This window comes from Oncorhynchus mykiss, chromosome 6, assembly GCF_057628025.1.
Source record: "Oncorhynchus mykiss isolate SJ-2025 chromosome 6, ASM5762802v1, whole genome shotgun sequence".
Classification (NCBI taxonomy): Eukaryota; Metazoa; Chordata; class Actinopteri; order Salmoniformes; family Salmonidae; genus Oncorhynchus; species Oncorhynchus mykiss.
Window position 1 is genome coordinate 10589333 of NC_143027.1, and position 25349 is coordinate 10614681.

Consider the following 25349-nt stretch of genomic DNA (forward strand, 5'->3'; position numbering starts at 1 on the left):
GTGATTACATTGTTATTGATTATTGATGAGTACATTGTTATTGATGACTACATTGTTATTGATTATTGATGACTACATTGTTATTGGTTATTGATGACTACATTGTTATTGGTGATTACATTGTTATTGATTATTGATGAGTACATTGTTATTGATGACTACATTGTTATTGATTATTGATGACTACATTGTTATTGATTACTGATGACTACATTGTTATTGATTATTAATGACTACATTGTTATTGATGACTATATAGTTATTGATTATTAATGACTACATAGTTATTGATGACAGCATTGTTATTGATTATTGATGACTACATTGTTATTGATTATTGATGACTACATTGTTATTTATGACTACATTGTTATTGATGACTACATAGTTATTGATTATTAATGATCCCATGACTATTAGAACAATCCATGACTATTAGAACAATCCATGACTATTAGAACAATCCATGACTATTAGGACAATCCATGACTATTAGAACAATCCATGACTATTAAGACAATCCATGACTATTAGGACAATCCATGACTATTATAACAGTCAATGACTATTAGAACAATCCATGACTATTAGAACAATCCATGACTATTATAACAGTCAATGACTATTAGGACAATCCATGACTATTAAGACTCTTCATGACTGTTAGGACTCTTCTTGACATGTCAGTCAATATTGTTTTCTATGTACAGTAACTATACGTCTATACAGTATGTCTGTTTCCTCTAAAGTGTGTGTGTATGTACCAGTGTGAGCATGCGTATGTTTATGAGGAAGACATCTTTTAAATTCTCTTCACTATGCTGTCTTTGTATTCCATCAATTGTGTACCAATCCATGTCCTCTAGAATATACAAGGTCAAGGGAAGAAACCGTTTTTCAAAGGAAGCATTCAAACACATCACAGAAGAGCATACACCCCCTCAAAAAAAAAACATTACTCTGGAAAAACCATTCTTGATAGGACATAATAATAATAATAATAATGTCTGCCTATATGTGTCTATATCCTCTGTATCATTCCAGACACTTCAAAAGGTCTGATGGATAATAATAGCATGCAGTGATTGCTTTATACGGAATAAAAAACATATCGAAGGGGAATAGAGGAAATGGTTATACAACTAAATTATATTAAAATATATTTTTTCCATCGGTCTGTGTTTGTGATCTGAACGATAAATTCCAACTCTTATGCACATATCTGCACATTTAAGGAAGCAAACTGGAAGCAGCAGTGGTGGAATCGGTGTGGGAATGGCATTAGATCTGGAAAGCGAGCTATCAAAAAGAGACTGAAAATGGGAAAACAGCAAGGGGTGATGGGTAATGGCCCTGAAAATGCTCTGCTGACCTCCAGCTGTTTTCAGCTTTGCCTTTTGTCTGTTAGTCTGGCTGTTAGACAGTCTTTCAGTCCACTCTCTATTGGCCAGACTAGGTGAATAGCTGACAGCACCGTGGACAGAAAACTCTAAATGAAGAAGCCAGTTTACCAAGGCAATGAGTTCTAATCGTTGCATGTTTGTAATTGATTTACTCTGACGAGAGATTATAGAGCGCTATGTAGACACATGATGGCACATTACACTTGATGTACTTTGGTTGAGGTGATGAGGATGGACGGTTGGATGGATGGACAGATGAGGGTGTTTCCTGCAGAGGAAGGCAATGCATTGAGAACACAGATAATTCATGGATGACATGACAATCTGAATTCATATTTATTTCTCTAATGTGGTATTTTTGTCTTGATTCTGGAAAGTACTAGTGGAATTAATTTGGACATAGTACTGCAGCATATAGGGTGCCCATAATGCATTTGGACATAGTACTGCAGCATATAGGGTGCCCATAATGCATTTGGACATAGTACTGCAGAATATAGAGTGTCCATAATGCATTTGGACATAGTACTGCAGCATATAGGGTGCCCATAATGCATTTGGACATAGTACTACAGCATATAGGGTGCCCATAATGCATTTGGACATAGTACTGCAGCATATAGGGTGCCCATAGGGCTCTGGTCAACAGCACTGCACCCTGGTCCCTATGGAATCAACTACTTTTGACCAGGGCCCATCAGGCTCTCATCAAAAGTAGTACACTATATAGGGAGTTTGGTGTCATTTTGGACAACGTTTGGCCAGGGCCCATAGGGCTCTGATCAAAAGTAATGCACTATATAGGGAGTAGGCAGTCATTTGGGACAGAGCCAGAGTCTCTCACCTTGGCGACCAGCTCTCCCATCAGTCCGTTCCAGACCCCGTCGGACTGTTGGCTCCCGTACTTATGGTCAGGGGCCACATAGATCTCGTACTTGAAGCCCAGGTAGTTAGAGAGGGAATCCAGTACGTCGATGGAGTAACCTTGGTACTTCTTAGGCTTCCCAAGGACATTCTCTGACACCATCACAAAGGGCTCCTCCTGTTGGGACAAAAATCAATGTTCAACCTTACTGCTATATCCTCCATCCGGCACTACTGTATTGTAGCCCAGGTTTCCTCTGCCTCCACCCCATGCCTTTTTTCTTACAAGATTTACAACTTATTGAATGGGTCAATTTGAGCCAGCCAGTCCATATCCTTTCCCAGGATTTTTTGCCTAATCGTCACTAAATTTATGCTATTGTTTTCCACCTAACACACAGTAACCTTACAGAGAGAGAGAGAGAGATGAGGGAGAGAGATAGAAAGAGAGAGGTGTGAAATAGAGAGAAAGAGATAAATAGAGAGAGTGTGAAATATGATAAATAAGTCCACACTCCACTTGCTAATTGTCATGGACTATCCTGCAACGTGTCTCAACTTCCCGCCAAGAAGAAGAAACAGTAGCCCTTTCCCTTCCTGGCTACCTTCCACTTGAATAAATCCCTATTGATGACTGAGATGTTTCTGGGAATATATCAGCCAGATGTATTACTGAGGGGGTGTTATTGAATAAACACGGCATGCACATTAAGCCAGTTCTTTCTAATCCTCCATGGCCCCTGTCGCTCAATAAGCTATTAGTGGGAGTGTGAACATGCATGCCGACTCCCACTGTAGCCGTGAGGCACCATCAATCAGTGAGGGAACCCCTGCCACGTTGCGCACCATGCCACCTACCTACCTACCTACCTACCTACCTACCTACCACTTCCTACACTCCATCATAATCCCCCAACCAAAACCTTACCTGACACATAAGTGTATATTTACACACACAAACATGCTACTCTGACACACTACCCCTCCCCCCGCTGCTGTTACCTCAATTGTGGAATGGCAGAAGAGCAGGTTTTTCCTCCTTGTAGTGGTTCATGTTGCATTGATTAACTCCTCAGTATACGGCTATCACTTCCACACAACTACACATTGATTACCTCCTCAGTATATGGCTATCACTTCCGCACAACTACACGTTGATTACCTCCTCAGTATACGACTATCACTTCCACACAACTACACATTGATTAACTCCTCAGTATACGGCTATCACTTCCACACAACTACACATTGATTACCTCCTCAGTATACGACTATCACTTCCGCACAACTACACATTGATTACCTCCTCAGTATACGGCTATCACTTCCACACAACTACACATGGATTACCTTCTCAGTATACGGCTATCACTTCCACACAACTACACATTGATTACCTCCTCAGTATACGGCTATCACTTCCACACAACTACACATTGATTACCTCCTCAGTATACGCCTATCACTTCCGCACAACTACACATTGATTACCTCCTCAGTATATGGCTATCACTTCCACACAACTACACATTGATTACCTCCTCAGTATACGGCTATCACTTCCACACAACTACACATTGATTACCTCCTCAGTATATGGCTATCACTTCCGCACAACTACACATTGATTCAAATGCACCCCAGATCTTGCAGACTATCTCAGCAGCGAGAAAATCAATACTGAGCGTGAAACGGTACAAGTGTACATCTGTGAGAGCATGTTTCCTACTTTTTCACAGTGGGAGGTGCACTACATGATTGTGAGAGTGTGTAGCCGTGTGTATGTGTCTCAGCAGGAAGCAGTGTGTGGGAGCTTTAATGTGTGTTTGTGTCGGTTTCAATGTTTTTACGCTGTGCACTATGTAATCAAATCCGTTCCAGTATTTGTGTGTGTGTGTGTGTGTGTGTGTGTGTGTGTCTACAGTATATATACACTTGTTTGGAAATTATATTTGAGTGAGAACATGCATGTTCACAGTCCAAGTGAAAAATGTGTGTTCCTCTAGATAGGAGGGAAAGTCTTTATAGACAGTTCTAGACTGGAGGGAAGGTCTTTATACAGACAGTTCTTGACTGGAGGGAAGGTCTTTATACAGACAGTTCTAGACTGGAGGGAAGGTCTTTATACAGACAGTTCTAGACTGGAGGGAAGGTCTTTATACAGACAGTTCTAGACTGGAGGGAAGGTCTTTATACAGACAGTTCTTGACTGGAGGGAGTGTCTTTATACAGACAGATCTAGACTGGAGGGAAGGTCTTTATACAGACTCAGTTCTAGACTGGAGGGAAAATCTTTATACAGACAGTTCTAGACTGGAGGGAAGGTCTTTATACAGACAGTTCTAGATTGGAGGGAGTGTCTTTATACAGACTTAGTTCTAGACTGGAGGGAAGGTCTTTATACAGACAGTTCTAGACTGGAGGGAAGGTCTTTATACATACAGTCCTGGAGGGAAGGTCTTTATACAGACTCAGTTCTAGACTGGAGGGAAGGTCTTTATACAGACAGTTCTAGATTGGAGGGAGTGTCTTTATACAGACTTAGTTCTAGACTGGAGGGAAGGTCTTTATACAGACAGTTCTAGACTGGAGGGAAGGTCTTTATACATACAGTCCTGGAGGGAAGGTCTTTATACAGACTCAGTTCTAGACTGGAGGGAAAGTCTTTATACAGACAGTTCTAGACTGGAGAGAAGGTCTTTATACAGACTCAGTTCTAGACTGGAGGGGAGGTATTTATACAGACTCAGTTCTAGACTGGATGGAAGGTCTTTATACAGACTCAGTTCTAGCCTGGAGGGAAGGTCTTTATACAGACTCAGTTCTAGACTGGAGGGGAGGTATTTATACATACTCAGTTCTAGACTGGAGGGAATGTCTTTATACAGACTCAGTTCTAGACTGGAGGGAGTGTCTTTATACATACAGTTCTAGACTGGAGGGAAGGTCTTGATACAGACTCAGTTCTAGACTGGAGAGAGTGTCTTTATACAGACAGTTCTACACTGAAGGGAAGGTCTTTATACAGACTCAGTTCTAGACTGGAGGGAGGGTCTTTATACAAACTGTTCTAGACTGGAGGGAAGGTCTTGATAGAGACTCAGTTCTAGACTGGAGGGAGTGTCCTTATACAGACAGTTCTACACTGGAGGGAAGGTCTTTATACAGACTCAGTTCTAGACTGGAGGAAAGGTCTTTATACAGACTGTTCTAGACTGGAGGAAATATCTTTATACAGACTCAGTTCTACTAGGTGTAAATGATAATGTGTTATCTGTCAGTCTATAGCAGGAGGGCTTTGCCACCATATTACTCATCATGTAAGGGTTATTCACTCCCACCTGGTTGTCCAGCTTGGGGCCTATCAGCTCTTCCTACAGCCACAGCAGCAGCCCCACTGCCATCAGCCGGCCATTAGACTGCCATCAGCCTGCCATCAGCCTGCCATTAGACTGCCATCAGCCTTGCATCAGTCTGCCATCAGACTGCCACCATGCAGACCATAGGGGCTCACCAGAGTCATTCAGCCAGCCCACATACCCTGAGTCTGGCCTGTACTCACTGAATTGGGGCTCTGCTCTGCATGAGAGGGTCATGGGGCGTGGACGGAGAACACTCTCTCTATCTTTCTGCACTTCAGCTCCCGAGAAAGACTGGGCACTCTATTACCCATCAGCCACCTGGAGGCAGGGAAGGATGCCTCCAGATCCCACTGCTCCTCGACTCCCCTAACATACACATCATGCGTAACCAAGCCCCCGCCAAGATCCCACTGGCACCCCTCATCCCCCTTAGACACACACACACATATTTCTTCCGATTTATAAGTGTTTTTTAAATTAACATTTAAGCTGGAAATGGCAATTTTCCACCCAAATAGATAACCGCTAAAAAGGCCTCCATGGGAAAGCATTAAATCAATGGATGACTGGTGATACTGCTGTTATTATCAAACAGTCTCTGAGCAGAGTTAGAGATGATTCCTGGCCAGGGAGGGATGCAGCCTGCCCGGGTTGATGGGTCCTGCTAATCACTGTGTTTTTCGACCATGGCACCCAGTTATTATCCACAAAGTAGGGACGCTGGGAAGAGCTCAGGGCATCTTGGAGTAGTGGATACTCCCTTTCAGGTTGCCCAGTCAAATGACCAAATCGCCCTCTAGTGGTTTCATGGGTGGAATGTTTTTCATAATTAATTAACATTAACATATTTTAACACATCAAAAATCCAGTGTTTCTATGTCAAATGGTTTTGTTATATTTCAGTCTTCTGTGATGTACATAAAATTGTTATATTGGGATGTAAACTCAAAATGGAATACATTCAACTCTATATCTGACATGGTACAGATTTCTTTATTTGTATTTATTTTTAAGCCCTTAACCATGTGTATGAGGTGTATACTTTTGTTACAAAGTAGATTTGTTTAAGACTACCAAGAAACACTGAGGTAAAATAATAGTAATTAGCCACAGAGTAGATCAATTGAACATGATAAGTTGATTGGTTGAAATTAAAAATAATATGTACAGATAGATAGAGGGTGGTGGTTGGGGGTCATTGAATATTGTCCCACTGTGCAAATGTTAGTTGAACCAAAATTCCATTAACATCATTTGTCAACATACTGACATTGAACATCAATGGAATTTTCAAAAATAAAAGTCAACATACTCATGTTAACCAGATTTCAACCACAAATCAATGACAGGATTTCAAGAGTCAGTTTGTTTATTTCAATAAAATATCATGCAAATAAGGACATAGATTTTTTTACATCAGGGTTTTGCCAGGAGGGATCTTCTGAACTGGGTCTAAAGATCAGAAAGCCCAAACATAATGTACTGTTAGCTACACACCCTCCAAATGCTAGCCTAGCTATCACACACGACATCTCATACATAGTCCATCCACAGTACTCTAGACATTTGACACTAATTCTTACTGGCTGCACTTCATAAAGGATGTCAATCACAGAGGTCGAGCAAATGAGAGAGAGAGTGAGAGATGCGTCAACAGCAACCTTGGTAAAATCCTCAGCAGACTCGTACATTTCCTCAGTGGAAACAATGTACTGAGCAAACGTCAAATTGGCTTTTTACCAAATTACCGTACTACAGACCACGTATTCATCCTGCACACCATAATTGACAAACAAACAAACCAAAACAAAGGCAAAGTCTTTTCATGCTTTGTCGATTTCAAAAAAGCTTTTGATTCAATTTGGCATGAGGGTCTGCTATACAAATTGATGGAAAGTGATGTTGGGGTAAAACATATGACATTATAAAATCCACGTACACAAACAACGATTGTGCAGTTAAAATTGGCAAAAAACAAACACGTTTCTGGGGTGAGAAAGGGATGCATCTTAAGCCCTATCCTCTTACACATATATACAGTCATATGAAAAAGTTTGGGCATAATAATTTCCTCTGTCGTCACAGAAAATGATCACAGTGGCATGCTATTCATTTTCGAATAAAAGATGAGTACTGGGGTATTGTCCAGACAAAGATATTTAGTGTAGCAATATTAAGTTGTATGAAATTAAATCAGATGTGAAAAATAGGCTATGCAAAAATGTGGGCACCCTTGTCATTCTGTTGATTTGAATACCTGTAACTACTTAGCACTGATTAATTGGAACATACAATTGGTTTGGTGAGTTCATTAAGCCTTGAACTTCATAGACAAGTGCCTCCAATCATGAGAAAATGTATTTAAGGTGGCCAATTGCACGTTGTTGTTCTCTTTGACTCTCCTCTGAAGAGTGGCAACATGGGGGCCTCAAAACAACTCTCAAATGACCTGAAAACAAAGATTGTTCAACATTATGGTTTAGAGGAAGGCTACAAAAAGCTATTGCAGAGATTTAAGCTGTCAGTGTCCACTGTGAGGAACAAAGTGAGGAAATGGAAGACCACAGGCACAATTTTTGTTCAGGCCAGAATTGGCAGGCCAAGTAAAATATCGGAGAGGCAAAGGCAAAGGATGGTGAGAACGGTCAAAAACAGCCCACAGACCGACCACCTCCAAAGACCTACAACATCATCCTGCTGCAGATGGTGTCACTGTGCATCGTTCAACAATTCAGAGCACTTTGCACAAGGAGAAGCTGTATGGGAGAGTGATGCGGAAGAAGCCTTTTCTGCACACACGCCACAAACAGTCGCGTGAGGTATGCAAACGCACATTTGGACAAGCCAGCTTCATTTTGGAATAAGGTGCTGTGGACTGATGAAACAAAGATTGAGTTATTTGGTCATAACAAGGGACGTTATGCATGGCGGCAAAAGAACACAGCGTTCCAAGAAAAACACTTGCTGCCCACAGTAAAATTTGGTGGGGGTTCCATCATGCTGTGGGGCTGTGTGGCCAGTGCCGGTACTGGGAATCTTGTTAAAGTTGAGGGTTGCATGGATTCCACTCAATATCAGCAGATTCTTGGGAATAATGTTGAAGAATCAGTCACAAAGTTGAAGTTACGTCGGGGCTGGATATTTCAACAAGACAACGACCCAAAACACTGCTCAAAATCTACCTGGGCATTTAAGCAGAGGAACAAGTACAATGTTCTGGAATGGCCATCCCAGTCCCCAGACCTGAATATCATTGAGAATCTGTGGGATGATTTGAAGCGGGCTGTCCATGCTCGGCAACCATCAAACCTAACTGAACTTGAGATGTTTTGTAATTAGGAATGGTCCAAAATACCTTCATCCAGAATCCATACACTCATTAGAGGCTATGGGAAGCGTCTAGAGGCTGTTATTTTAGCAAAAGGAGGCTCTACTAAATATTGATGTGATTTTTCTATTGGGGTGCCCAAATGTATGCACCTGTCTAATTTTGTTTTGATGCATATTGCACATTTTCTGTTAATCCAATAAACCTAATTTCACTACTGAAATATTACTGTGTCCATCAGTTATTTGATAGATCAAAATTAAATTGCTGATCCAAACACCCAATTATTTAGAAATGAAAATTGTCAGGGGTGCCCAAAATACGACTGTATCAACAAAATGGCGAGGGCACTAGAACAGTCTTTAGCACCCGGCTTCACTCAACTAGAATCTGAAGTCAGATGTCTACTGTTTGCTGATGATCTGGTGCTTTTAGGACCTAAATATTCTGCACAGATTCTGCCAGACCTGGGCCCTGACAGTAAATCTCAGTAAGACAAAAAATAATGGTGTTCCAAAAAATGACCAGTTGCCAGGACCACAAATACAAATTTCATCTACACACCGTTGCCCTAGAGCACACAAAAAAGGATACATACATTGGTCTAAACATCAGTGCCACAGTTAAATTCAACAAAGCTGTGAATGATCTGAGAGACAAGGCAAGAAGGGCATTCTATATCATCGAAAGGAACTTAAAATTTGACATACCAATTAGGATCACGCTAAAAATACGTGAATGAGTTCTAGAACCCATTGCCCTTTATGGTTGTGAGGTCTGGGGTCCGCTCACCAACCAATAATTCACAAAATGGAACCAACAGCAAATTCAGACTCTGCATACAGAATTATGCTAAAATATCCTCCATGTACAACGTGAAACACCAAATAATGCATGTAGAGCAGAATTAGGCCGATACCTGCTAATTAGCAAAATGCAGAAAAGAGATTAAATTCTACAACCACCTAAAAGGAAGAGATCCCAAACTGTCCATAAAAAGCCATCATCTACAGAGAGATGAACCTGGAGAATAGTCCCCTAAGAAAGCTGGTCCTGGGACTCTGTTCACAAACACAAACAAACCCCACTGAGTCTCAGGAAAGCAACACAATTAGACCCAACCAAATCATGAGAAAACAAAAAATATATTTACTTGACACATTGTAAAGAATTAACAAAGAAATTGAACAAACTAGAATGCTATTTGGCCCTAAACAGAGGGTACACAGTGGCAGAATACCTGACCACTGTGACTGACCCAAACGTAAGGAAATCTTTGACTATGTACAGACTCAGTGAGCATAGACTCGCTATTGAGAAAGAAAAACAAACCCAATTTTGATAAACTCCCATATCTACTGGGTGAAATACCACAGTATGCCATCACAGCAGTGTGTGTGACCTGTTGCCACAAGAAAAGGGCAACCAGTGAAGAACAAACACCATTGTAAATACAACCCATATTGATGTTTGTTTTCCCTTTTGTACTTTAACTATTTGCACATAATGACATTTTAAATATCTTTATTATTTTGGAACTTTTGGAAGTGTAATGTTTACTGTTAATTTTTACTGTTTATTATCTACTTCACTTGCTTTGGCAATGTTAACATATGTTTCCCATGTCAATAGAGCCCTGAAATTGAAAAGAGAGAGAGAGAGAGAGAGAGAGAGAGAGAGAGAGAGAGAGAGAGAGAGAGAGAGAGAGAGAGCGCGCACGAGAGAGAAAGATTGAGACAAAGGGATTTGTCAGTGAATACTGCAGTCTTTTCCCTTGTGCCTCTGGGAAAACACACACACAGACATGCATGCACAAACTCACACGCACACACCACCCAACCCTTTTCCTACACACCATTTCTGAGAAAACAGACTCCAGACTCCATGTGCATTTTGACAGGGATGAAAATAAAAAAAAAAGAGTGGTAGAATCATCTCTTTCTTCCCCCACAGACTTGAAAGCTGCGATATGAAGAACTTAATGCTCTGAATCTTTAACCACTCTGGGGACTCGCTCAAATCGGTGCTGGAGGCAAGATAGAAAAACTTGAACCTCAATATAATGGAGCTCAATTCAACTTCTGAAATTGCTTTTAATGAAGCGCCTGTTGTCCACTTGCTGTCCGTGAACAGACTTATATCTGGGAGTGTTGAACATCGTCGACGCACCAGGACTAATTACAAGTGATATCTTTATGATGCCAAGTCTATTAAACAGCGGTGTACATACAGGCCCATGGCGGATACAGACAGCTCTGGGCTGAAGTCAGCGTCTAGGGGCAACTTCACCCTACTCCGATACAGGGTGAACAGTATAGTACTCACCAGGACAGTGACCACTCGCAGAACCACGCCCCTCATGTTGTTCTCCAGCTTCCTGTCTGTCAGCGTTCCGTTGAGGCCGTGCACTGGGTCCCAGGTGGCCAGCTGGAAGACAAGCAGGAAGTACAGTTTATTAGTGACATGTTAACACAACGGTCCTCTATGGATCAGGTGGTAGAGCATGGTGTATGGTTCAGGTTTGTGGCTTCGAATCCTCCTGGGGCCAACTATAAGAAAATGCATGAATGCATAATGGTAAGTCGCATTGGGATAAAAAGTGAATATTATTATATTATACTATGGCTTAGAATGATGACACCAAACAAACACACCACACAAGCATCATTCCAGCAGCTTGATGACACAGTCAGTCTTGACAATCAACTGTTTCCCACTATCTCAAAATTTGCAGTCATCACAATTGACATACTGTTACTGTCTGTGAAGAGAAACAAGTGCAGGAACCGTCAATGATCTACTCTTACTATTCATAATGGTGCTCTGAATAGCCATTGGACTATTTTTGTGCCCTGGTCAAAAGTAGTGGGAACAGGGTTCAATTTGGGCCATTTTCTTTATTCAGTAAGGTTGTCAGGGTCGTCAGGGTTCTGTCAACAGAGTGTAGGAGTGCTGATCTAGGATCAGGTAATCTTATTCATATTGTGTTCTAAAAGGCAACACTGATCCTAGATCAGCACTCATACACTGAGACACTTAACTGACCCAGAACTCAACATTTTATCTCACTCTTTTCACATCTTCGCTTTTTATTGGGATCACTCATTTACCCCAGATCTTGTTTCTCGCCTGTTTTTGTTGTTGTTGTTGCAATAAAACATTCCTGCGACTCAGATCAAACCGTACTAGCCTCCCTGTAGACAAACACATGGCAAAGAGGAGAAAGATTTACCTCTTCAAAGACAACAGAGGAGAGCGAGGAGACAGAGGAGAGAGAGGAGAGAGAGGAGAAAGAGTAGAGAGAGGAGACAGGAGACAAAAGAGCGAGGAGACAGAGGAGCCAGAAGAGAGAGAGGAGACAGAAGAAAGAGAGGAGACAGAGGAGACAGAGGAGACAGAAGAGAGAGAGGAGACAGAAGAGAGAGAGGAGACAGAAGAGAGAGAGGAGACAGGGGAGAGAGAGGAGACAGAAGAGACAGAGGAGACAGAGGAGACAGAAGAGACAGAAGAGAGAGGGGAGACAGAAGAGACAGAAGAGAGAGAGGAGACAGAAGAGACAGAAGAGAGAGAGGAGACAGAGGAGACAGAAGAGAGAGAGAGAGAGAGGAGACAGAAGAGAGAGAGGAGACAGAAGAGACAGAAGAGCGAGGAGACCGAAGAGAGAGAGGAGACAGAAGAGAGAGGGGACAGAGGAGACAGAAGAGAGAGAGGATCCAGAAGAGAGAGAGGAGACAGAAGAAAGAGAGGAGACAGAGGAGACAGCGGAGACAAGAGAGAGAGGAGACAGAAGAGAGAGAGAAGACAGAAGAGAGAGAGGAGACAGAAGAGACAGGAGACAGAAGAGACAGAGGAGACAGAAGAGACAGAAGAGAGAGGGGAGACAGAGGAGACAGAAGAGACAGAAGAGAGAGAGGAGACAGGGGAGAGAGAGGAGACAGAAGAGACAGAGGAGACAGAACAGAGAGATAGGAGACAGAAGAGAGAGAGAGGAGACAGAAGAGAGAGATGAGACAGAAGAGACAGAGGAGAGAGAGAGAGAGAGAGAGAGAGAGAGAGAGGGGAGACAGAAGAGAGAGAGGAGACAGAAGAGAGAGAGGAGACAGAAGAGACAGAAGAGACAGAGGAGACAGAGGAGAGAGAGGAGACAGAAGAGAGAGAGGAGACAGAAGAGAGAGGGGAGACAGAGGAGACAGAAGAGAGAGGGGAGACAGAGGAGACAGAAGAGACAGAAGAGAGAGAGGAGACAGGGGAGAGAGAGGAGACAGAAGAGACAGAAGAGAGAGAGGAGACAGAAGAGAGAGAGGAGACAGAAGAGAGAGAGGAGACAGAAGAGACAGAGGAGAGAGAGAGAGAGAGAGAGAGAGAGAGAGGAGACAGAGGAGACAGAAGAGAGATAGGAGACAGAAGAGAGAGAGGAGACAGAAGAGAGAGGAGACAGAAGAGACAGAGGAGACAGAGGAGAGAGGAGACAGAAGAGACAGAGGAGACAGAGGAGAGAGAGGAGACAGAAGAGAGAGGGGAGACAGAAGAGAGAGGAGACAGAAGAGAGAGGGGAGACAGAAGAGAGAGGAGACAAGAGAGATATATTGTATTCTTTATGCTGCTGCTTTTGCTTTTCACTAGAGTGGTGCATGTAGCTAGTTGTTAGCCACTCATAAGTCATCAAAGCGGCAATGGACTACAGTCATAGAACCTCCATGTGTGGCAAAAGCTAGGGGATATCTAATCAATGGAAGTTAAAGGAAGAAAGATAGGCTACAACAACCAAGAGCCTGCTACATCATATTCTGAAAATAGTTATTGTTGTTGTTTGGAACTGTGTAGGGCAAGAACGTGCATGCCTTGATTAGCCTAGCTAGCTTAACTAGCTTCTCCCGGTTTGATGCAGTCAGGACAGGTACTATGTAATCATATTGGATGATAAATAACCTAGCTAGGGCAGCTATTAGTCTACTGTAGCACGAGTCAGCTTGGTCTCTCCTTCCCTCCTCCCTGCTCACAGTGTCACTTGCTTACACACACAGTAGCCTACACACACAGTATGGCCCTGCTAGAGCGTCACCTCTGTCTACCTCCTCTCACAGTAGCCTACACACACAGTATGGCCCTGCTAGAGCGTCACCTCTGTCTACCTCCTCTCACAGTAGCCTACACACACAGTATGGCCCTGCTAGAGCGTCACTTCTGTCTACCTCCTCTCACAGTAGCCTACACACACAGCACGGCCCCTGATAGAGCGTCAATTTGCACTTTGTCATCTCCAAAGTAGCTTTAAAATTAACTTTTCTGCTGCTTCCCTCACTCAAATCGGACCGGGTCTGGATCCGATCAGGTCGATACGGGACGACAGGTAGCCTAGGGGTTGGAGCGTTGGGCCAGTAACCGAAAGGTTGGTAGATCGAATCCCTGAACTGACAAGGTAAAAATCTGTCGTTCTGCTTCTGAACAAGGCAGTTAACCCACCGTTCCTAGGATGTCATTGTATAATAAAAATGTGTTCTTAACTGATTTGCCTAGTTACATATTTGGGAAAGCCCCAGGTCCATTTCAGAACAGGTCCAACTTTTAGAACACATGAAGGCCTATAGAGCAGAAGGCCTATAGAGCAGAGGCCTATAGAGCAGAGGCCTATAGAGCAGAAGGCCTATAGAGCAGAAGGCCTATAGAGCAGAAGGCCTATAGAGCAGAAGGCCTATAGAGCAGAGGCCACTTTCAATCCATTTTATGTACCCCATTGCCTCAAAGCAAGCAAGTGTAACCTATGCGTCATACATTATTTCCAAAACACTTGTTAAACCTCTCTCTCGCTCTGTCTCACAAGCACCGAATAATCCCACCATTGTTGGGGTTTACAGTAATAATCTACCAAGAAGCTGGATATTTTAGCTGGATAAGGTATCATACGTTATGAGGGTTTAAGTCCCCTCTCAAAGCCACCATATTTCACTGACATTCTTTCTGACAGTTTATTACATCAGGCTGCAAATGCATTCCCCTTGTGTCTGTCATGTGTAAATTTGTTTCCCCCCCCCCCCAACATAATATTCCTATGAGATGAAAAACAAACACTGAAAGGGAATGTGTGTTGTGTGTGAATTTAACATAGCTCCTTTATGTAACTTTGGTTAGAACCTTTTCATGAGTCTTCTGCCTGCAGGTAGTGCTACAGTGCCTTGTTCACATAAAAATAAAAACTCTTTCAATATACTAGAACAGGTAGTTCTTCTTCACCTTAGATGAAAAGCATTTACTACAAGAAATCCTTGGTAACTATAGCATGTCTAATGGATAAAACATTATCGGACCAGTGATCAGCGAGGCAGGTAGCGAGGGAGCCAATAACGCCAGGGCCAACTGCATCAACACGTCTCACCCTGTGACCCTCGCTGTCCTTTACCTCCCCCTGCTCCCAGACACCAGTAGGTGTCCGCTGAGCGTGCAGGGGAGAACAAACAGCCCCCCCCCCCCCCCCCCCGCTTACGAGAACCTTTAAACTGTGCATAATACAAGGAAGAGCTCAATAAAAGTAAGTGTTGGGAGGACATGTCAATCAGGAGAACATGCTGCCTTATCCCTGCCTTCCCTCAGTCTATAGAAGACCGACTTTTCACCACCTGAGTAGGAGCTGTCTGTTCTGTAACCTGTAGAACAATGCTGTCTGTACATGCCACAGAACAAGACCTAGTAGTGTTGGGTGTGGAGGAAAATCACTACATGCAGTTATGCAAGCTGACTTTCAAAATGCACATTGTTGCTCTCCCCCGAACAGGTGAACATGGTCCCGCTGAGGTAGAGGGAGGGTGAAAGAGAGAGAGAGAGAGAGAGAGAGAGAGAGAGAGAGAGAGAGAGAGAGAGAGAGAGAGAGCATCCCCTTATCTTCAGAGGGACAGATAAGGGCTCAATTCCTCTGGCAATAAATGTGCGACTGTGTCTGACTTCTCCTGTGCTGCATTCAGAGGCTAAAGAATGGCACTATTAGCATCCCATAATGCCTCGCTCTCTACACTGAAACAGTCCCTTTTGTTCCCCACGTATCGTCGTCTCCTCTTGACATTTCTACATTGAGAAAAAGTCTCGCCATATCTCATCTCCTTTATCAGATCAAGTTGAACACTTCCTAGTACAACCAGACATACTTGTTGACCAGATTAACTAGGTCTCCCAACTGTGTGGTTTACAGGGCTGGGCAGGCTGGGAAGGGTGTACAGGGGAAGGGTACAGTAGTATTAGCGTAAGCATGGTGCTGGGGGTGTTGACATTATGGTGCTGGACCAGGTTGTTGAACCAGAACTACACAGTGAGACCAGTGAGTTGACATGGTTCTGCTGTAGGATGAGAGAGACCAGTGAGTTGACATGGTACTGCTGTAGGATGAGTGAGACCAGTGAGTTGACATGGTTCTGCTGTAGGATGAGTGAGACCAGTGAGTTGACATGGTACTGCTGTAGGATGAGTGAGACCAGTGAGTTGACATGGTACTGCTGTAGGATGAGTGAGACCAGTGAGTTGACATGGTACTGCTGTAGGATGAGTGAGACCAGTGAGTTGACATGGTACTGCTGTAGGATGAGTGAGACCAGTGAGTTGACATGGTACTGCTGTAGGATGAGAGAGACCAGTGAGTTGACATGGTTCTGCTGTAGGATGAGTGAGACCAGTGAGTTGACATGGTTCTGCTGTAGGATGAGTGAGACCAGTGAGTTGACATGGTTCTGCTGTAGGATGAGTGAGACCAGTGAGTTGACGTGGTTCTGCTGTAGGATGAGTGAGACCAGTGAGTTGACATGGTACTGCTGTAGGATGAGTGAGACCAGTGAGTTGACATGGTTCTGCTGTAGGATGAGTGAGACCAGTGAGTTGACATGGTTCTGCTGTAGGATGAGTGAGACCAGTGAGTTGACGTGGTTCTGCTGTAGGATGAGTGAGACCAGTGAGTTGACATGGTTCTGCTGTAGGATGAGTGAGACCAGTGAGTTGACATGGTACTGCTGTAGGATGAGTGAGACCAGTGAGTTGACATGGTACTGCTGTAGGATGAGTGAGACCAGTGAGTTGACGTGGTTCTGCTGTAGGATGAGTGAGACCAGTGAGTTGACATGGTTCTGCTGTAGGATGAGTGAGACCAGTGAGTTGACATGGTACTGCTGTAGGATGAGTGAGACCAGTGAGTTGACATGGTACTGCTGTAGGATGAGTGAGACCAGTGAGTTGACATGGTACTGCTGTAGGATGAGTGAGACCAGTGAGTTGACATGGTACTGCTGTAGGATGAGTGAGACCAGTGAGTTGACGTTGTACTGCTGTAGGATGAGTGAGACCAGTGTGTCCTGCTTCCCCCACTGCTATATCGATTAGCTGGGAGTCACACCTCCACTCAGCCCTTCTCCTTCAAACCTGTTGGCTTCCTCCTAAATGGCACTCTATTTTTTATTTTGTACTACTTTTGACCAGAGTCCCAAACTATACAGTCTATACTATACAGGGTGGCATTTGGGCTGTGAAGCCAAGGTTCTTTGGCTCACGCCACTCCAGCAACTCTTCCACACACCAGTGACCAGCAACACTAACAACACAAGAACCCGCAACACCATTCCCCACTTGTTAACAACAAGGACCCACAACACCATTCCCCACTTGTTAACAACAAGGACCCTTAACACCATTCCCCACTTGTTAACAAGGACCCACAACACCATTCCCCACTTGTTAACAACAAGGACCCACAACACCATTCCCCACTTGTTAACAACAAGGACCCTTAACACCATTCCCCACTTGTTAACAAGGACCCACAACACCATTCCCCACTTGTTAACAACAAGGACCCACAACACCATTCCCCACTTGTTAACAACAAGGACCCACAACACCATTCCCCACTTGTTAACAACAAGGACCCACAACACCATTCCCCACTTGTTAACAACAAAGACCCACAACACCATTCCCCACTTGTTAACAACAAGGACCCACAACACCATTCCCCACTTGTTAACAACAAGGACCCACAACACCATTCCCCACTTGTTAACAAGGACCCACAACACCATTCCTCACATGTTAACAACAAGGACCCACAACACCATTCCCCACTTGTTAACAAGGACCCACAACACCATTCCCCACTTGTTAACAACAAGGACCCACAACACCATTCCCCACTTGTTAACAACAAGGACCCACAACACCATTCCCCACTTGTTAACAACAAGGACCCACAACACCATTCCCCACTTGTTAACAACAAGGACCCACAACACCATTCCCCACTTGTTAACAACAAGGACCCACAACACCATTCCCCACTTGTTAACATCACAATGACCCACAACACCATTCCCCACTTGTTAACAACAAGGACCCACAACACCATTCCCCACTTGTTAACAACAAGGACCCACAACACCATTTCCCACTTGTTAACATCACAAGGACCCACAACACCATTCCCCACTTGTTAACAACAAGGACCCACAACACCATTCCCCACTTGTTAACAAGGACCCACAACACCATTCCCCACTTGTTAACAAGGACCCACAACACCATTCCCCACTTGTTAACAACAAGGACCCACAACACCATTCCCCACTTGTTAACAACAAGGACCCACAACACCATTCCCCACTTGTTAACAAGGACCCACAACACCATTCCCCACATGTTAATAACAAGGACCCGTAACACCATTCCCCACTTGTTAACAAGGACCCACAACACCATTCCCCACTTGTTAACAACAAGGACCCACAACACCATTCCCCACTTGTTAACAGAAACACAATAGGCCACACAGATGAGCCCAAGGTGGATGGTGGTAGGGGGTAATGTTTCCAGAGGCTACACAGTCAAGCTCTCCTTTTAGTGAGTTCCTGTTGCATTCACAACATAGGAAATTGGAGTGTGATGTCTGCCCAGTCTCCTCACCGCAGAGACCTCTTGCCTGGTCTCCTCACCGCAGAGACCTCTGGCCCGGTCTCCTCACCGCAGAGACCTCTGGCCCGGTCTCCTCACCGCAGAGACCTCTGGGGACTAACAGTGATGAAAGCCCTGCATAATTCCAGGAGCCAGATGCCAGTTTAGTGAAATAAGATTTTTAAAACTCCCAGCCTCCATTGTGTTTTCATGAGTTGTTGTGTGAATCGTCTCCTCCGGTTATATTTGCAGTATGTCTGTGTTTACATAAACCTCATTACTCGATGGGGGAACGTTCAGGGAACGCTCACTGCAGGGTAGTGGGTTCACATCAATAGTGTCCTGCCCCGACGATTCTCTAAACACGGGCTGGAAAGTCAATGTGGCGCAGTGGTTCAATCAACACAGATGTCATGCTGACGGTGCAGGACCGTGTAGTGGCCCGTCTGTGTGGGCTGACGGCTCCGGGAAGGCCCTGTGTGCTGCCTGCCTGCCTGCAGTGTTTGCCAACGTGCTCATATAGAGAGGGGGGATTACCATAAACATTGCAACAGGACAACTTTCCCTTTCCGCACAGGCTCTCTAGGGACACCTAAGCATACACATTCAAAGTAATTGGAACATGACCCAACATGCAGCATAGGCCAAAGTGGTAATGGATTGTATACAACAGTATATGGGGCGTGCTCTTTCTGTTGACACCTCACAAGTCATGTTTATTTAGAAGACAACACCTAACAAAAGGAGTGCCTGTATATTATTAGAGAATTGAAATAACCCTTAGCCTTGGTAAACTCGTTACTGTGGCTACTGCTACTCCGAGCTTGTAAATCACACTGGACAAAGTCATCGACATCTCCAATGACTCCAAACCCTTCCATTGGGAAATGGAGCACACATGCAGACAGCAAAGAGTTTTTGGGGTTTGAGACCCAAAAAACATCTATCGGACTGAAGAAAGCAGCACAACTGTCATGTTCCAACAGTATGAATTAGCTCCCATCACACGCTCACAACTCTGGAGACAAGACAGAGGGGGGTGTCTGCTGGCTGGGCTGTCTGATCCGTGTTTCAAAATCCTACCACCACAGTAGATGAGGAGTGTCCATCCCAAGTCATGTCATTTCATATGGTTAAAAAGGTTTCAGAAATTAACATATAGGTACTATAGGCATACATATTGCAATTATGACAACAGTCTGATTGTTTGATGAAAATGCCACCAGAAGATATTCTTTCCACGTTACACAGCCATCGATGTGTTCAACATGTTGCCCGTTTCAAAACAAAATTGGATTTCAAGGAAATAATGAGAAAATGCTGATGAATTGGATGCGTCAACTACTGTTAGAGCAAAAATATTATTTATTTTTTTATTATTTCAGTTATTTCAAAATTAGCGGCATCAGTTTATCTTATTAATGAAGACACTTATTTTGTGGACCCCCACCATTGTGTGGGGAAATATCTTATTACTGGCAAGAGCATCCTCATCAATTCTACTCACACAACTCCATAAATGACTTCATTAACATTACAATGATTTAATTGGTGGACCCTACCCAGAGGGTGGACAGCCAACCTTTAACAACAGAACTCATCTCTAGCAGGACAGTGGTCAGCAGAGCTCAGACTGGATTGTTTTCATCAGCCGTACCGATACATAATTGGTTTTACGAATTCCGTTGAACTAAAAGGTAATTGCTCTGTGACGGAGTTGGCCGAACCCCACGCACATAAATCGGTTCAAATAAAAGCTTGACTGATAAAAACCGTCAAAATTCAATACGTATTTATTAAACAGATTGGTTTTAAGAGGTTAAAATACAGTACATGCTAAAAGGTTATAAAAATGTTAAAAAACACCTTCCCTGCAGAGCTTATAGCATGTCTTCTTCAAAGTTTCATGGCAGAGTATCCCTATTGGTGTAGTGGTGCGACACGCTGTAAGGGGTCTTCTTTGATATTATTGCGATCCACAAGCAACTGCTATAGGTGTATATCAACCCAAATAATAACAAAAATATATATTTTTTTTAAATAAAACTAAACTCAATGTACTCCTTTTTTCAGATTCAACTGCCAACGCCCCTCCCTACAGGCTCTCAACTGCCAATGCCCATCCCTACAGGCTCTGGGGCCTGAGAAGGAAGACCATCTTCAGACAGTATTCTTTGCAATGTTTTGGAAGTGAAGTCATGGAAATCCAAAAACCTTTCAGCCACAGATACTTTTGTCCAGTTTCTTCGACATTCTTTTTGTTTGCACAGTACAATTAAATCACACGATAAACACCATCAAATCCACCTTCTTCACAATCAGTATATCAGTCTCCCTCAACTGTTGAACAACACTGAATCTTCACAGTCTGAAAAGCATGTACTGCCATATCTTCAGCTCCTTCAACTATCTCACGTGCCTCTGTGTAGGAGAATTGCTCTATAGCCCAGACCCTTGCCACCTCATACTTCTTTACACTAACCGGGCACTCCGGCGAATTGGGAACATGGTTGCCCTCACAATTACAACATCGTACAGCCTCAGATTCATCAACAGCATTCCTTCAGCACACACTTGATAAATGTCCATACCGTTTGCAATTCCAGCAAAACAACGGCTTGAACACAAAAGCTCTCACCGCATATCTAACAAACCCCATCTTCACCATTGAAGGGAGATACTCAAAGTCAAACATCAATAATACCCACAGGCTCTCTTCTTTTCCCACTACACAGTTGAGCCGGCGAGTTCCAACGACTCCTGGTATGCTGCTCGTAAACCACGAGGCCGCCACATCCAACACATCACCAGAGATGACACCTTTTAAAGGTGCTCTGCTACAAAAATCCAAACTCTCCACTTCATAAGTCGATAGTTCTGTCGATCCTTAATGCCTCTTCCTTCTGCTCTTTTGACACACACACAAAAAGAAGCTACTTCTGCTCACTCTGACCAACTCCACCTTTCCCAATGCATCCCTCACCCTACTTGATACTTCAAACGGATCTACCAGAAAGCATTATTGTTAGTGAACCTTATGCCAACCAAAAACCTATATTCATTAACAACTTCAGCCCTTTTTGTTCCATCTTCCCTTATCACCGTCCTCCACTCTTCAGCCAAACTGCAAGGATCCACTCTCTCCACAAATCTCACTTCCACTGGGCCAGAACCATCCTTTACATCCTTTACATCCTGGTTCAGGTGGGCTTTCACGTTTCAGCAACCAGAGGAAAGGAGGGGTGCTCAACAGCAATGATACAAATCAGCAGAATGGCATGAAAAGAAAAACTCATTTGAGGTAGAAATAAGTTGGAGCACTCCAAAAAAAAAAATGGCAGAGCGATTTATTTTTGCTCATTTTAATCCATTGTACAGTAGTGGAGGCTGCTGAGGAGAGGACAGCTCATAGTAATGTCTGGAATGGAGTCAATGGGATGGTATCAAACACATGGAAACCACGTTGGATACCATTCCATTGACTCCATTCCAGCCATTATTATGAGCCGGCCTCCTCTCAGCAGCATCCACTGTTGTACAGGACGCGAAAAGGTTCCTGACATTTCGACAGCAAGCTGACGTTTTCCTCAGAGTGACCTGACCATTGCACATAGCTCCTATTCATAGCCCAATTATCACACAAGTAACACAATCACAAAATGTACAAGTGAAGATGTATTGAATGTCATCTTAACATGCTCTATCCTCAAACTAACCAATAAGGCCCGAGGGGGTGTGGTATATGGCCAATATACCACGGTTAAGGGCTGTTCTTCTGTACGATGCAATGCGGAGTGCCTGGATACAGCCCTTAGCCATGGTATATTGGCCATATACCACACACCCTGAGGTGCCTTATAGCTATTATAATCTGGTTACCAATGTAATTAGAGCAGTAAAAATACATATTTTGTCATACCTCTGCTATACGGTCTGATATACCATGGCTTTCAGCCAATCAGCATTCAGGGCTCGAACCACCCAGTTTATAATTGTATTTATTATATTTGTTTTATATTTTTTGGACCAACAAGTTTAGGAGCCACTAACACGGGACAACCAAGAGATTCATTCATTGGAAAACAATACTTATTGATTCAATGGAGTATGCAACAGGGTCTCTATAGTCTACACAGAAGAACTAGCCACCTCTGCTACCTCAGAAATGTGTATCTTCGCCTCACTGTGTGTAGAGAACGAAGAAAACTTGAGACGATCCTCTACTTGATTCTCACAGAGACAGTCCCAGAGGAAGCCATTATTTATTTTCTGTGGGGAGGCATTGCACAGCTCCACAAATCCTGAGTGCACAGCTCCCGAGTGGGGCAGTGGTCTAAGGCACTGCATCTCAGTGCTAGAGGCTGTATCACAATCGGCGGTGATTGGGAGTCCCATGGGGCGGCGCATAATTGGCCCAGCGTTGTCCGGGTTAGGGTTTGGCCGGGGTAGGCCGTCATTGGAAATAAGAATTTGTTCTTAACTGACTTTCCTAGTTAAATAAAGGTTAAATATGATAAAACAGCAGAGCATAGCCGCAGACAGGGCACAGGTGGTCCAGGGGATGTCGTTGCTCTGTTTTCTCTGTGGTCAGCCTCAGCGGCGCCACAGCCATAATACACTCGGCAGTCAATTCCGCCTGATCTTTATAGTACGAATAATTCACTCTCTGATTTCCCACCTGTCTAGCAAGCTGGTTTTAATTGCTTGCTCCAATTATAAAAGGGTAAATCCATTTGAATCCAATCACTATTTGACAGCGTCCCTTTAGATTTTGCCCTTGGGAGAAGTGGTCAGAAAGTAACTTTTTGGACTTAACGCCAAAACATTCAGGAGATAAAGGTGCTCAAAGTTGACCCCGTTTGCAAACTCCTCCATATCATGAGACATCCATGTCTTCATCACTGGATAAGATAAACGTTGTCAAACAATTTGATAAATTCTGGCACATTTTTTACAATTAATAATATTAACCTTTAACGTCAATTATCTAAAAAGGCGTTTTCACATTCGAATAAGTTTAAACCCTACTTTACATCATCTGAGGTGTTTGTGTTGTCCCCCGCCATCGGTTGAGACACAACATCCTCTCGAATACAGGGTGCAGGTCACTTAAATCATAGGTCCATTCTATGAACCTATTTCTATCCCTTCAGATCACTGCAATTTATCTGGTACACCATTGAAATGTAAATCTAATTACTACCACAAAGATGGCAGCAGGTATTAGTAATACTTCTATTATCTATATTTCTATAATTTCAATAGGTTTCCTATGGAGGATTGACAGTATTCAAGTTAACATTCTCTGATATGTGGACCTCAATAGTTTTACCATTTTGGTACATATATCAACCCAAAACATGACACCCACCCTATATTGACGTTTAAGGAAAAAATATATATATATATGTTTACAAGAAATTATAAAATAGTTTGACAACCCTGTTTGTAAGCTTTCAAATGATATCATCTCAACCTTTCATATTTACCAGAGATGAAGACATGGATTTCAAATGGTATGGTGGGGTATGCAAAATGGATACAGTTTCAGTACCTTTTGTCTTGAATGATTTTTCATTCGGGTCCATAGAGTCACTTTCTGAGCACTTCTACAATGGGTAAATACGTATGGAAGGTTTTGTTTAAATCAAAAGGGTTGTCAAGAAGTGATTGTATTCAAATGGATTTACCCAAAAATAGACATTTCCTACACACTGAAGTTCACTCTTATTTACAGACTAGAATCTTGCTTTGTAGGGCTGTTTCTACAGTGGAGTAATATACATTTCCTACACACTGTTTACTGTATTTACAGACTAGAAACTTGCTATGTAGGGCTGTTTCTACAGTAACTTCAAAGAAAAGACAAACTAGCACCCTGCTCTTACTAGTATCACTTTATTTTATTCAAGCTTACGCGTCAGCCTTTTGGCCTTCGTCAGAGCTTTCCTGGAATAGGATCTGGGAAATCCAGGCATGTCTATCACACCGGGCCGCCTCTCCTTCCAGTTCTCTGCTGCCAATGACTGGAACGAACTACAAAAATCTCTGAAACTGGAAACACTTATCTCCCTCACTAGCTTTAAGCACCAACTGTCAGAGCAGCTCACAGATTACTGCACCTGTACATAGCCCACCTATAATTTAGCCCAAACAACTACCTCTTTCCCTACTGTATTTTATTTATTTATTTATTTTGCTCCTTTGCACCCCATTATTTTTATTTCTACTTTGCACATTCTCCCATTGCAAATCTACCATTCCAGTGTTTTCCTTCTATATTGTATTTACTTTGCCACCATGGCCTTTTTTGCCTTTACCTCCCTTATCTCACCTCATTTGCTCACATCGTATATAGACTTGTTTATACTGTATTATTGACTGTATGTTTGTTTTACTCCATGTGTAACTCTGTGTCGTTGTATGTGTCGAACTGCTTTGCTTTATCTTGGCCAGGTCGCAGTTGCAAATGAGAAC

General features: G+C 43.2%; 1 protein-coding gene across 1 annotated transcript in view; it reads right to left on the minus strand.

The window, feature by feature from the left end:
• LOC110525094 (glutamate receptor ionotropic, delta-2) overlaps positions 1–25349 on the minus strand; it is a 644456-nt gene that overhangs the window by 144129 nt on the left and 474978 nt on the right. Inside the window, 2 exon segments of the mRNA XM_090236958.1 lie at positions 2248–2445; positions 11283–11384. Coding sequence (XP_090093084.1) covers positions 2248–2445; positions 11283–11384 — 300 coding nt within the window.